Here is a 13,740-nt window from a genome sequence, read left to right on the forward strand (position 1 = left end):
CCTCTCTTCCCCCCATTCCCCGCAACACACTTATGTGCTAGGCACTGCTGCACACATGGCCGGGCTGCATTCTTGACTGCCTGCAGCAGGCTAGACTGGGTGTCTGCGTGTGTGCATGCCCCGCCCCTCCCCTCAGCCTTCCGCGTACCACTCACAGGTTATCTGAATACCACTGGTGGTACACATACCACAGTTTGTGAACTGCTGACTGATAGACTGTTCTCAGTGGTGGCAGATGACAGAACAAGGAGCAAGGTCTCAAGTTGCAGTAAGGGAAGTTTAGGTTAGATATTAGAAAGAATTTTCTCACCAGGAGGGTAGTAAAACACTGGAACAGGTTACCCAGAGAGGTGGTGGAAGCTCCATCCTTGGTGGGTTTCAAAACCCAACTAGACTAAGCTTTGGCTGGGATGATCTAGTTGGGAATGGTCCTGCTTTGAGCAGGGGGTTGGACTAGATGACCTCCTAAGGTCCCTTCCAACCCTAATTTTCTATGGGTCTATGAAATATAGACATTGGATTTATGATACATTATAACCTGCCTAACATCTAACTCCCCAGGTAACCTCTCTACTATTTACGATCTATATTCATCCCCGCTTCCCTCCCTCTCACCCACTGACTACCTCAATTTACATCTTCACTGACTGGCTTTCTTGCATGCATACTGGCCTCTAACTTCTTTACTATTCCAGGAAGAGGATAGACCAACTGCAGGCACTTCCTCAGCCTGACAAAGGGTGTTTGCACCCAAAAGCTTGCAAAGAATTTTTCCAACTATCTCAGTTGGTTTAATAAAAAATATCGGATTTACCCAAAGAATGTTGTCTACCGACATCTAAACTGGCTTGTACTAGTCTGGAAAAATCACAAACAAACAAAACAAAAACAAAAAAATAACCTTATTTATTAATTAATCCAAATTATAAAATAACAGTTCCAACATTCAATTTCTAGTGTGGATTACAGCTCAGATGTCTTATTAAGGCACCCACTATTACAAACTGAGTTCTTTTAATGATATTTCCAGTTATTGGAATCTACATAGTGAGTCAGGCAGTGCACAACTGGTATTCACAGAACTATCTGCAAAGAATCACCACAGATCTTACTGTCTTAATATTTCATTTATTTTGCTATGTCCCCTTCCACAGTGTCTCTGAAGCCTGCTGGGGACATCTTTGAACCCACTGCCACCTAACTTAGGCTAGCCTTTCCTCCTTACTACCAGCTTGCTCTTTATCTGCTCTTTGTCCAATTTAAGCACTTCTATGCAGAGATAACTAAGCAGACAGACTGAGTGGGGAGAAGAATTGGCTGAGTACACAGCATCAGTGAGTCTGTCAGCTACCTGGCTCCAGGCAGCCTTTCCTTTGACAGCTTTATGGCCAATACTAAAGAGAATCAATATGAGGGCAAGGGGTTGACATTTCATTTTCTAAAAAGTGATCCATTGAGGGCCAATCACCAAGCAGTGTTTATCAGCCTTGGGAAGTGACATTTTTTTTATTGGGGGAGGAGGGAAAGGAATCATGTCAGAGCAACTCGACAGGCTCAATTCTCCAAGGTGGCGACTCATAATTAGAAATCCCATGTTTCCTGCTATCAATCCTGCCTTAAATAATAAAATGATCAATAAAAGCAGAGAGGAGATTAAGTCATCAAGCTCCATGATGCTATTTTTTGTTGCAATAGCTTTTAATAAACCTGTCTCTCTGCATTACATTTTCATATGTTCTTTTCCTCTTTCTTCTTGCCAGCACGGATGCTTTGAGCTGAACACCCACAGAAAGCCATTACAATGCATGACTACTTACCAGATATTATAATCACACTGATTTAACTGCTCTTTTCTAAGATGATTTAAAGTGAAAAAGTAAATGAAGAGGAAGTTGTGCCCATTTATGGCTGATGCAATCAAACACTACTATGGAGAGTGGCACAGCTTGCATTCTTTCTCCTGTTTTGATGTGTGGCAATGGTACTTGCAGCTTTCTTGCAGGTTAATAGTGAGAGAAAACACAGTCAGGCTGATCTATTTTGAAATAGGAATGCTCCCTGAAACACAGGGCCAAAACTGTTTTGATTATGTTTCCTGCTACATTACTCCCCCTATACTCATAATATGGAGTAACTAGTTGTTGCTTCTTTTTTAGTGTCTTTTCTCCCCACAACAGAAGAACTAATCTGAGGGCTAAACAAAAAATCATAAGCAAGATCTTCTGTGGTTCCCCCTGCAGTTTACTGCACCATTACACTACCCTTTTCCCCAATCCGAGAAGATTCATTGACCTCCTATTCATTTAACTCAACATTAGATTACAATGTCTACAGATCTTCAGTTGGCTGGCCTCTCAACCTCAGGTATTGGAATCAGTTTTGCATCTGAAGGACAAATAATGCTGGAACTATTACCATTACATTACATGCTGCTGTGGTACTAATGTTGAGAAGATCAAAGCTACAGGGAAGAGGTCTTATGATGCAAATGCACTGTTTATGATGCTAATCAAAGAATTCAGCTTTGTTTGGAGGAGACAAAAAGCTCCCTCATGAAAGAGGGAGAGGGGGAGAGAAGCTTAAGTTCTTACCTCCTGCTGATGACAAAGGCAGCAATGAGAATGACTACAAGAACAACACTGCCAGCCACTGAGACCAGAAGAACTGTGGGACTGGTACCATCGCCAATGATGGGGGAAGGAACTAGAAACAGCAAAGATATTCATTAGTGTTAAGCAGCTATGAGACAGCCACCTACAGTAGAAAATCATCCTGGGTAGCACTCAGTGTTTCTTCCTGATTTGCTTAGGCAGTTTAGAGAATTAGACAAAGCAACTCTCCAGCCTTCACTATGTATTCATTTGACACAATTTTCAAAGAAGGCCCCAATTAGTTAAAGGCATTATGTTCAATGATGATTTGGGGAACCTGGACTCCTACAGAGCAAGGACTCCCACTCCTTTGCCCCTCAATGCTTAGTCAGAGGGCATAATGACTATTTTATTGCCCACCGATTTGCTTCCCACTTAAATATTTAAAAAATGAATCAGATGCTTATTTCATCATGGATATAGACAGAACAAACTGTTTTAAAACATCTTCCTTCTTCCTGGTGGATTGCACATTTTAAGTTTTTCAAGCCACGCCCAAGTGTTGTTAACAAAGAATGACATGACCTGAACTGATATATCCAGACTGGTATGACAGAAGTTAAAGAAACAGGTCTAGTCATATTCTCTTCTGGTACTGTCTTGGGAAGCAATCACTTCAGTCATATTTTTGTAGGCAATGGATCTTTTACTTTGACTTTAAGAAGAGAGAACCTACCCACAGATGGAATAATCCAAACATACCTCTCTGCAAAAGAAAAAAAATGCATGGAAATCCTCACCAAATGATGTTGATACTTTACAAAAACAGAATAGGGATTTATTCACTTCTACATGAGATTTATATTTTGAGGACATTGGAGATAAAAATCCCTCTTGAGTCAATGGAAAAACAGGCCTCAGAGTATTTATTGAGTATACCTGTTCCCATATATCAATAATTTTTCATTAAGAATTTGTAAGCATCTTGTATGCAAGTATGCAGCATATCCAAGTAGCTATCAAGTTTATCAAGTCAGAATTAAAGAGAATTAGAGAAGCAACAGTAAAAATGGCAGTCAACAGCCATGTTTTTAAGTTGTACTGCTGTCCAAATGCTCAATACAGATGTTCAATTCACAGAAGCGAAAGAATTGCAACTTCAGGAAGCAGCTCAAACAAATTCAGTCTTTTGGAAAAAAAATGACAAGAGCGAGAAAGAGAGAGAGAGGGAGAGAGGATTATTTGTCCTGACAGCCTTCTGCCAGCAATGGCCATGTTATTACCTGTGTTAGTGGTGAATTCAAATGGTCCGCTGAAGTCCCCATATCCTGCTGCTGTCCTGGCCCGAACATGGAACACATATGAAGTCAAAGGGTTCAGGCCTTTGATGTCTGTGTTCCTAGTAGCTGTTTTCACAATGCGATAGCTGCGCTCATTTTGGTCCTAACAGCAACAAAACACATAAAATGCCTCACTGCATGATGAATCCTGGATCCCTAACTCACTGTTACATCTATTTTGAGGAGACACCTTATGGCAATGGAACTTTCAAAATATCCTTGTGCGGTTTTTGTTGTTATGCTTAATTAGTACAGGGTTTTGAAAGAGATTTTGGGGAAAGCCACAAAAGATGGTAGAGATGTAGATCTGGTGTTTAGGTATCAGTGATTATTTAAGAAATTTAAATTTAATAGTGAAATACTTTGGAAAGTAGTTAGATCTGTGATCTCACAAGCCTGCTGATGAACAAATAACATTTTTTTTTCTTTCTCTCTTTTTCCAACCAACCAGTAGCTACCTATCCAAGAAACCCTTGGGACACATCTGCCAGAAATTCCTTGTCTTAAAAGTCTATTCTTATTTTCTGGCTGAAAATTTTGTCAGAAAGTGCAAACTAGTTTCAATGAAAATCAGTTGCTTTTTTTCTGGCTTTATGAAGGAGGCAAATAAGAGATTACTGAGAGAGAAAGTAATTGTTCATTTTGCAGACAACCTTGAAAGCAAATGGCTCTTTTCATAGCTTTGTACTTGAGAAGAGACAAGTTATTTGTGGAAATAACATCTCCCTGTAACTTGGAGAGGATGAAGAATGTAATTTTCCTTTTCTTATTTTCTATTAAAAGCTTTCAACCCACACCATCACTCTAAGCAGAAGCTATCAACTTAAACAGATCTTATTATTACAGTGTTATATACTTCATTATTACACTTCTATTTTTGTTGTAAGGCTAATGTCTCACTACTTCTCTGCTATATTTATTCTCATTATAAATATGCTGGCTGTAAAAGTTTTGTTCCTAGGAAGAAAGAAAAAACCCCCAAATATACAGCTAGGGTAGAGTGTAGGCTATTATTCAGTACAACTGTTCAAGTATATAAAATCCCTAATTGGATACGATAACAAAACTAAACTCATTTGGCCCTGATAATGGGATCCTATATGGCAATAACTATAATGGAAAAAAAACCCTCATTTGTCCTTTTTGAATAATACCTTCTCATAGTATTTGACCTCATATTCCAAAATGACTCCATTTGGCCTGTCAGGTTCCAGCCACGCCAATGCAACACTATGCCTTGTTATTTCCTTAGCTTGTATCAAAGCAATCGGAGACGGAGCTGCCAAGAAAGAAAACAAAATTAAATATTAGCCATATCTTATTTTTAAATGAGGTCCATGTATTTTAATTGTAGCTTTCATAATTAATAGGCTTTGTGATTCATGAGTACTTCCAGGAATTAAACTTCTTTGGAGAAAAGACTTGGATGTGTGCGCACACATAAGGCATTTTTGTTATTTTGTATAGCACAATGAGGTTTTATTCTACTGTAACAAGCCTGTTCTTGGATTTGGCTCCACTAAAATTGGAGCCTCTGAGGTAACAACACAGGGTACAAATATTCTGATGTTACAGTATGCCTGCAGCCAAACCCACATATTTTGGGCTCATTTCTGACCTTTGTAGAACACAATATGCATACGGCCTTGGAAGTGTTAGTTTTGGCTCGACAGCAACTCCCTCCTTTCATCTTCCAACATTAAGTGGAGTTATTGCACTAGCTCTTACAACTCACCTTGTGTATTCTCTTATGGGACCACTATATATTTTCTTGGGACTGATTCGGCTTCCCCTGAAGCTGAGACAGTTATCCTACTGCTGGGGAGGGAGGCATGGTGCAGAATTAGGCCCAACATTTGAATTTGGCCCAAATTAATGAAATCTGGCATGCCTGCATCTCAAGAACTTGGACCAGGTTTTGTCATGCTAATTCATTTGCTTTGTTCCTAAGCAGTCCCTTTGAAATCAGTTTTACTCCCAGAAGGCGCAGTTCTCACTTTGGTGAGACTACCTATTAAGCAATGTGCTACCTAACATCAGAAACTGGTCCACTGTGGGCTTAAAAAAATACCCCTCTATCATAACTGGAACTATATAAACATAACTAAATAAGATGGATTACAATACTGTGTGCTTCATTTAAAAGGGAAGGAAAAGCAACAGATTCTTGGAAAATCCAAAGCATATTAAAAAAAACCCACATCCATGTACAATAAATTAAAGCAACAACAAAAAAAAGGCAGTGAAATCAACAGAAAGCATCTCAATGTGCACCCAGTGTTTTCTACTGGGGCTCTTGATAGTGCTGAAGTTCAGTTCTGGGCTGGCTAGAAGACAATGTATTTTCCCTTTGGTTGTGACAATGAGATATTCATGGCTCTGCTGAGGGAATAGGTTTTTTAAAGATTTATGAACCCGGCTGCCTAGTTCTTACTGTTGTGTTGTTGTGTGGTCATGTCTCTAGCCAGCTGTTATCAAGCCCTGCCGCTGCTGACAATAGCTAGTACAAATTGTGGGGTCTCTGGGGATAAAAAGGGACATTCATGAAATTTTTAATCTTATCTAACAAAGCTGTTCTGTATAACAAGAGATTAGAGGTCTTTCTAAATTGAATGTATTTATTTTTTTTGTCCCTGAAGCTATAGAATTTTCTTTTTTCTTTCTCCCTCCCCCCTCCTGCCCCCCCAAACTCTGGGATTGAGTGTTCAAAAGTGAATATGAAAGTGTTCCAAAGAGAAAGAAGGACATAATGTGTATCCCTGAAGACGACAGAGAAAGTCAGATAAATAAAACAGCCACAATAAGTGAAGGGAAAATTGAATGCAAAAGCCTCAAAACTATTTGACCATATCAGACAGCTCTGATGGGAGAGAAAATAACCAGTAGATACCACACATAGTCACAAAAGGGAGTCTCCCTGCTGAAGTGAAGTCATCAGGAGGCTTCTTCCTAATTTATTATTTGACAGTTTGGCATCTCTGTTAGAAATGCCTCTGACCCTATCTTTCTGTCTGCCTCTTGCATTTCATCTCACGTACACAGACAGATCCTGGATGAGAGAGGAGACTATAAACATAGACCAATAAGGAGGATCTAGGTGTGTTCCATCAAGTTATATATGTGACATAACCAGGATTGTTAATATAACACTTCTGCTTGATAACCCTGTAGTTCTTCAACTGAGGGTAGATCTTTCTCACTTCCTTCTGCATTAAGATTGCTGGTAAGCTAATAAAATGGAAAATCAGGTTCATGGCACATGTCTCTCCCCCCCTGCACATCACAGATAACGGAACCAGAGAAAAAATTGTTTAGTGAATCTGTGCCACAGGGCAAGCAAGCAGTTCTTTCCCAGACAATCTGTCACTTACTTTGGCCTGATCTCAGCTATCACTGAAAGTTTACTTTATGGTTTCCTTCCTTTCTCCTCTTCCTATTTTCCATTTCATTTCTCCAGTTACGGATACTAGAATTTAAAGAGGTCTTTCCCCTCACTGGGTAGTGAAGTGCTGTATGGAAATACACAACAGTGTTTTGGGCTCTGTAATTCCTTTCCTTTTTTCCTGTCCTTGACAGGGTATTCAGCAGAATTCACAGATTCACTGGAATCTGACAGGCCACGCTGTGAACTTGCAACCTCTGGGTTGTCAAATGTGTGCCTTAGCATGCCGCCCCAGCCCCCAGTGCTCTTGCTTGCCTGAAAAACAAGGGCAGTGATGACCAGTTCATTTCTGTCCTTAAGATTTTTCTTCAGCTGATTTCCACTGAACTAGATCAAAGACATGAAGCAGTTTCATGCTTTTTACAGTGGTTCTGCTGCTGGAGGAAACGGTCTCAAAATCCCAACTCTAATTACAGCATTTCTGAGGCCATACACATACACACACATCCCCTTGTTCTCTCATTTATACACAAGAAGCTACACTATTACTGCACAAGACTGGGAAACAAACAAGAAACATAGTGGTAGTTGGACCACTGGCTCAGTGATATTGTATTTTGATGGCCCATTTTATCTGTTAAAGTCCAGCTGAAGACAAATCTCTCCAGCATTTAAAATCTAAACACTTCAATTGAAAAACTTTTCTATATTTGATTGTAAGACTTCGGAACAGATATTTCTGTGCCACTACTCACACAAATGATAGGGGTCTGTAGATAAATGACTATTCACAGCATAGGAATGCATACCCTTTTTTCTTAGAAAGCTCAGTAGCTATAGCTTAAATAATTTCTTGCTTGTCTGTAATTCATCTAACAAAACGTACATTCATTCTGATGGATTTCAACACACCAAAGACAACATTGAGCTAGTCAAGGGATGGAACAGATTCTATTTCTATCTTTAATTTCTATGAATGGAACTAAAAGGCACATCCCTCATTTCTTTTTTTTTTTTTGTCTCCAGTCTTTCAAATTGTTATCCATGTTGTCACTTTATTTCCACTTCACCCTTAATTCATGCTTTCATATGATATAGAACAGAGGTGTTAAACTCATCTGGGCTTGTGGGCCAGTCCAGGGTCCAGATTCAGAGCACAGAGTTATGTATCTGGCCCAGAGGGTTGGAAATTTGGAAGCTACAGTGTTAACCGATGTGGTTCATCCACCTGCCATATTCCTGACCCACAGGCAACCCTGTGAACTAGATGACATGGCTCCAGATCCAGCCTGGGGGACTACCCACAGATCTAGAAATTTGGCAGCAGAACAGGTAGTGGCACTGTTAATTGCTACATCTTTGGCAGTCTTGGCAATTAAACAGATTCCACCACCAGATTTTTGGACCTGTGTGGAGCCCTGAGCCAGATGACACAGCTCTGTGTGCATCTTTGGCATCTGGCTGCATTTTTGGCACCTCTGTTCTAGAGTATAATAATTTGATAGCAAATGTTTTTGATCATTTTGGTGCATGGAAGAGCAAAGTGACATGATTCAAATCATACTGGTTTGCTGAATGAGGAGAGATTTGCCTTTCCAGAGCTGCTTCTGACTTTTTATGGAGGCATACTGTGTCCCTCCTCACCATGTGTAGAAGACCCCGAGCACTGTAGAATGGGCTAGGATAGGATGAAAGAATGTGTCCATGGGCTCTGTAACTCCCTAGGTAATACAGAACTGTGAGTGAGTGAAATATAGTTTGGGACAGGGTTGATGTATGCATATCTCTATGGATCCACTGGACAATTACCTTTTTCCTTGTGAAAAGGCATGTTCACTAGTCATCAGGATTACTATACTTGTACAGTATACTTCCCCCTTCAAGATCCTCTCAACTCATCTGCAAACAACTCATTTCTACTTAGAGATTTGGGGGTTTTCTGGTTTGTTGTTTTTTTGCAAGATCCACCATTTGGCCTGTAAAGAGTTACGGTTGGCACTGGTCCTTTTGGAAGAAGCAGGTGTTTGGGTCATCATCCAGTCCATCTTCAACAAATGGATGTGATGTGGCCAGGACTCAAACAGGAGAAACTGTTCAGCATCACATCACAAAAACCTGATTAAATCCTGAGATAAGCATTTTAAGGGAAGAACTGCACCATGTTCTTGTCAGCTTAACTTCAAGGAAGGGTCCTTGCAAAAGGAAAACCTGTGTTCAAACTCCCTGTTCAGCCATAGACATCCTGTGTGGCCTTGTCTAAGGACAGACATTCAAAAAGGCCCAAGTAAGTCTGAATTGATTCAATCTTTGCAGCTTAGTCTAACGTGGCTAGGCTAAATCAGTTTGTAACCCAGACAGACATCCCAGAAATGTAGGCACATGCGTCCAGTGGCTCAGGCTACAAGCCAGGGAGAGCTAGAGCAGCCCTCCCTTTGCTTCCACAGGGCATAGCTGAAGGGGACATGGCCAGACCCCAGCAGGACACTGATTATTCCCCCAGTCCTGAATTGCCCAGGAGGGAATGTTTATCACTTATAAATCAGTGTTTATCAACTCATGAAGAAAACAAAGTCTCTCTCCATTAGCTAATGGAGCTCTTCTTCCAAGGAAGTATGTTAAGCTACCTGTTGATTAGCTCTAAAAAGCCTGTCTGCCTCTGTCCTCTCCCACAGCACAGACTGTACCCAGCATATGGTCTGCTAGCTAATGCTGAGGTGTCTGCATAAGGCAGAGGGGAGAAGCTTAGCAGGGAGAAGCCAGGCAAATGCTCTGCAGCCAGCAAGCAGAGGGGAGAGGGCAGCCCTGCTATGGAGTAGAGAGCTCTGCCCAGCCCAGAGAGCATGTCAGGATGTTGGGGGTGTCTGGTTTATCTTAGAGTAGCAAGGGTTGAGGGACAGACATTGTATAAACCGGTTTGATCCAAATCAGTTAAGTCTGATACTACAATTGCCAGGTTTATCTCAAACTGGTTTCAGCCATTTTCAAACTAGTTTATGTGCGCTGAATACCTGTTCTGTTACAGGTTTAAACCAGTTTATGTGCAATGTCTGTCCCTAGCCCTTGAGTTTAGGCCTCTGCTTTTCAGCTCTTCATCTGTAAAATGCTGCACAGGGTTGTGGGGAGGTGAAATATATTAAAGATTCTGAGGTGATGTTATAGTAATGAAGGCCGTAAATGTAACTATAACAGACTCTTCACAAGGCATGGTTAAACACAATACATTTTCATAATGTAGTAAAACCTCTTATACCAGGCCCGAAAAGAAACTTGACAAAACCAGTAACGGGAAACTGGGATATATGATATAATTTTACTGAAATATGTGAAGGGGGGAAGTAGCTATAGAGAATAAGTCAGACGAGTGTGGCATTTTCTTCTTTGTTACTCATTTTGTACTTCTCTTTATTTCTGCTTACCTTTACACTCATTTTTCTTCATTTAGATGCTTTTTAGGAGATTTATGACCACTGATTTATTAAAAAAACGAAAGCAACACACAAAGAGCAGTAATACAAATAAGATAATGGTCTGTGCAACAGAATGACATTCCAGTGCTGTGTTTTTTTAAATTTCATGCTATTTTCTCTCTGTATTTATTCTGATAATGAGATGATAGGAATGCACTAAAACTGAGTGATGTACATGGATTTTACTCAGATAACTGGAGATTCATATGAGCAATATATACTGGGGACATCTAAATTTGGATAGTGAAGTTTTTCAGATAACTATATTGGAAAACATAAAAGCATGATGACTTGAGCTCATTCAAACATCAGTGAAAAAAACAGTTTCTTTTCTGAGACTACTTTCTTGTCTGCTAATAAAAAAGAGGCTAGATATTTACTAAAAAATTCAAGGATCCAGGCATTTTCAATCCAACTAAATTGACTGATCACAAATTATATGCCTAGGAGTGTTCTTGTTTCTTAAGATTTCTGGCGAGTACAGCTATATTCTGGACTTGGTTTCTAAAAAGGAAGTATGGCAGAACTGGCAGAGATGCTGAGATCTTCAGCAATGGAAGGAACTGTCCAGTGAATAATGTCCAAAGTACATTGGTTGAAAGAACTGAAACTCTTTCAAAGATGCTGTTTCTTGCAACAGTCATGCACATACATCAGAAATGTATAAAAGTGTATGTGTGTATGCACACATATTAGAATGTTATGTACCATAGGGAAATGTTACCAAACAATTATATTTCACAGTGAAGAACTGACTGGAGATACTTTGGTCAAAAATAAAAGGGCTTCCCTTTTGCAAAAGTGCTAAGTATAACTTTCCTCAGTTCAAAGCTCAGCAGTTCATCTCCCTTAAAAACTTCACTCCCTACTGATGTGAATAAAGCAATTTCCTTTTATCTATTTCCTCAATAACCTACCATTAAACACCTACTAATTGTTTTATTGCTGCAGTTCTATGCTTGTGGCCTATGAAGAATGAGAGAACAGATGCACTACAGAAACTTCATCCAAATGCCATAAAACCATTTCCCAGGGCCAACAAACACAGAATTATAATACTTTTAGGGCACTTGAAAGGATGGCAGTGGCAGAGTGACAGCATTTCATTACTGGTTCAAATTAGATGAAGGGGGAAAAAAACAACAGGAAATAAACAGATGCAATGAAAAATCTCCAGCCTCTAGGAAGCCAGAAGTGAAAACAGTTCTTAATGAAACTAAGAAACTTGAGTAGTTGGATGTCACAGACATACAATGCCCTATGTTTCAGTGAAGAAGCCTTCTTAACCATAGCAGGGTTTACTTTCTACGCCCTAGGATCTGAATTTAAATGGATCTTGTTTACTCAAGGGGTCTTCCACCGATTGAAAAATATACCCACAGTTTATACATTATCTCAGCTAAATTCAAATAAAGTATTTAAATGTAATTACTTCAAGCTTAGGATTTTTCATGCTTTTTTCCTATCCTCAATTGAACACAACAACACTTATTTGTTCTTATCAATGGCTATGCACTCTAAAATGCTGTCAAGCATCAAAATTAAATGCTTGAAATCACTAATGATGTTACTGTGATTAAGGGTTTTACCTTCCAGCATAGATGCTAAAAGCCTGCTCCATTATTAATTACTTTAAAAAACATATTGAGGAACTAAACAGAAAAATTCCTTTGGGAAAGCAAAAAATAAATAAATAAATAAAATAAAATCTAGTTATTGGAAGGAAAAAGAAATGCATTTACAAAGACTTTTCTTTGCATCTATACCTTGTAATAATACTTTGCATTTGATTTTCTAAAAATAACAGTAAATTAATCTCACAGAATGAATAGGATTCACATGGGTTTTCAAAGGTTTCTAAAATAAATGAATATCAGCCAACTCTAAGGTGAATAGCACCAGACTCTCTAAGAAGTCCCACGGACTTCAACAAGAGTAACAATATCAGAATCTGACCCTCTATTTTTAAATGCACTGGTTTTAATTTTAAAAGGCAGTAGCTTTATTCTGTCTTAACTGATTATATGAATTTCTGCCTACCAAACAGTAAAGCTTCTACCTACCCCATTCCAGTATCTTTTTCAGAATGAAATGCTCCAGTGGGCTTTCCTGAAAGAGCCTTATTTTTTGAATTACAGGCACTGATACCTAACTCTGGGTGTGTATTTTGGGTGTTCAGCAGTCAACCTCTGAAAGGGGAATATTCATAATTTTTTTCATGCAAATGGTACTGAATTCAATGGGAATTATATGTGCTAAGGGCTAGGGACACACATTACACATACACTGGTTTAAGTGATCAGAAACTGGTTTAAGCTTTGGACAAAACAGACGTTCAGTGCACATAAATCAATTTGAAAATTGCTGCAGCCAGTTTGAGATAAACCTGGTTGAATGTAGTATCAGACTTAACTGATTTGGGTCAAACCAGTTTATGTAATATCTGTCCCAGACCCCTTCCTGGTTTAAGTTAAACCAGAGTCCCCCACCATCCCAGATGCTTTGCAACCCTGGGCAGGGCTCTTTCTGCTCCAGCCCAGGAGGGCTGGCTCTGCCCCCCTGCTCTCTGGCTGGAGCTCCTGCAGAGATTGCAGATACAGAGGCATATGCCTGGCTTCCTTCTGCTCCCCCCTTCCCCTTCCCACCCCCTGCTCAAGCAAGGATTCCCCCTCCCTCTGCATTACACAGACACCTGTCAGCATTAACTAGCATGCCACATGCTGGTTACATCCGTGCTGTGGGAGACATGACAAAGGTAGACAGGACAGTGTCGGTTTAGAGCTTTTTGGAGCTAATCAACAGGTGGCTGGTACTGTCCCTCTGTTCCTTCCTTGGAAAAAGTTGTTTAAGAAGAGCTTGAACTAATGCTAAAGCTTTTTGTTTGATGGGCTGATAAATGCTAACAACTCCCTGTGTAACTCCCTGCTGTGTTACTAAATGCTCTATCATCAACCGGGGGG

General features: G+C 39.8%; 1 protein-coding gene across 2 annotated transcripts in view; it reads right to left on the reverse strand.

Annotated features, from left to right (window-relative positions):
• The window catches only part of EPHA4 (EPH receptor A4), a 144,287-nt gene that overhangs the window by 33,561 nt on the left and 96,986 nt on the right, over positions 1 to 13,740 (reverse strand). For both annotated transcript variants that reach the window (XR_003096271.1, XM_025215724.1), the window contains exons 5-7: positions 5,086 to 5,210; positions 3,875 to 4,034; positions 2,592 to 2,703 (exon numbers count right to left, since the gene is read on the reverse strand). Coding sequence is in view for 1 of the 2 variants with exons in the window: in XM_025215724.1 (XP_025071509.1) it covers positions 2,592 to 2,703; positions 3,875 to 4,034; positions 5,086 to 5,210 (397 nt within the window). In the remaining variant the exon portion in view is untranslated. The remainder of the gene's footprint in view (positions 1 to 2,591; positions 2,704 to 3,874; positions 4,035 to 5,085; positions 5,211 to 13,740) is intronic.

Source organism: Alligator sinensis, unplaced genomic scaffold, assembly GCF_000455745.1.
Source record: "Alligator sinensis unplaced genomic scaffold, ASM45574v1 scaffold187_1, whole genome shotgun sequence".
In the NCBI taxonomy this organism is placed as follows: domain Eukaryota; kingdom Metazoa; phylum Chordata; order Crocodylia; family Alligatoridae; genus Alligator; species Alligator sinensis.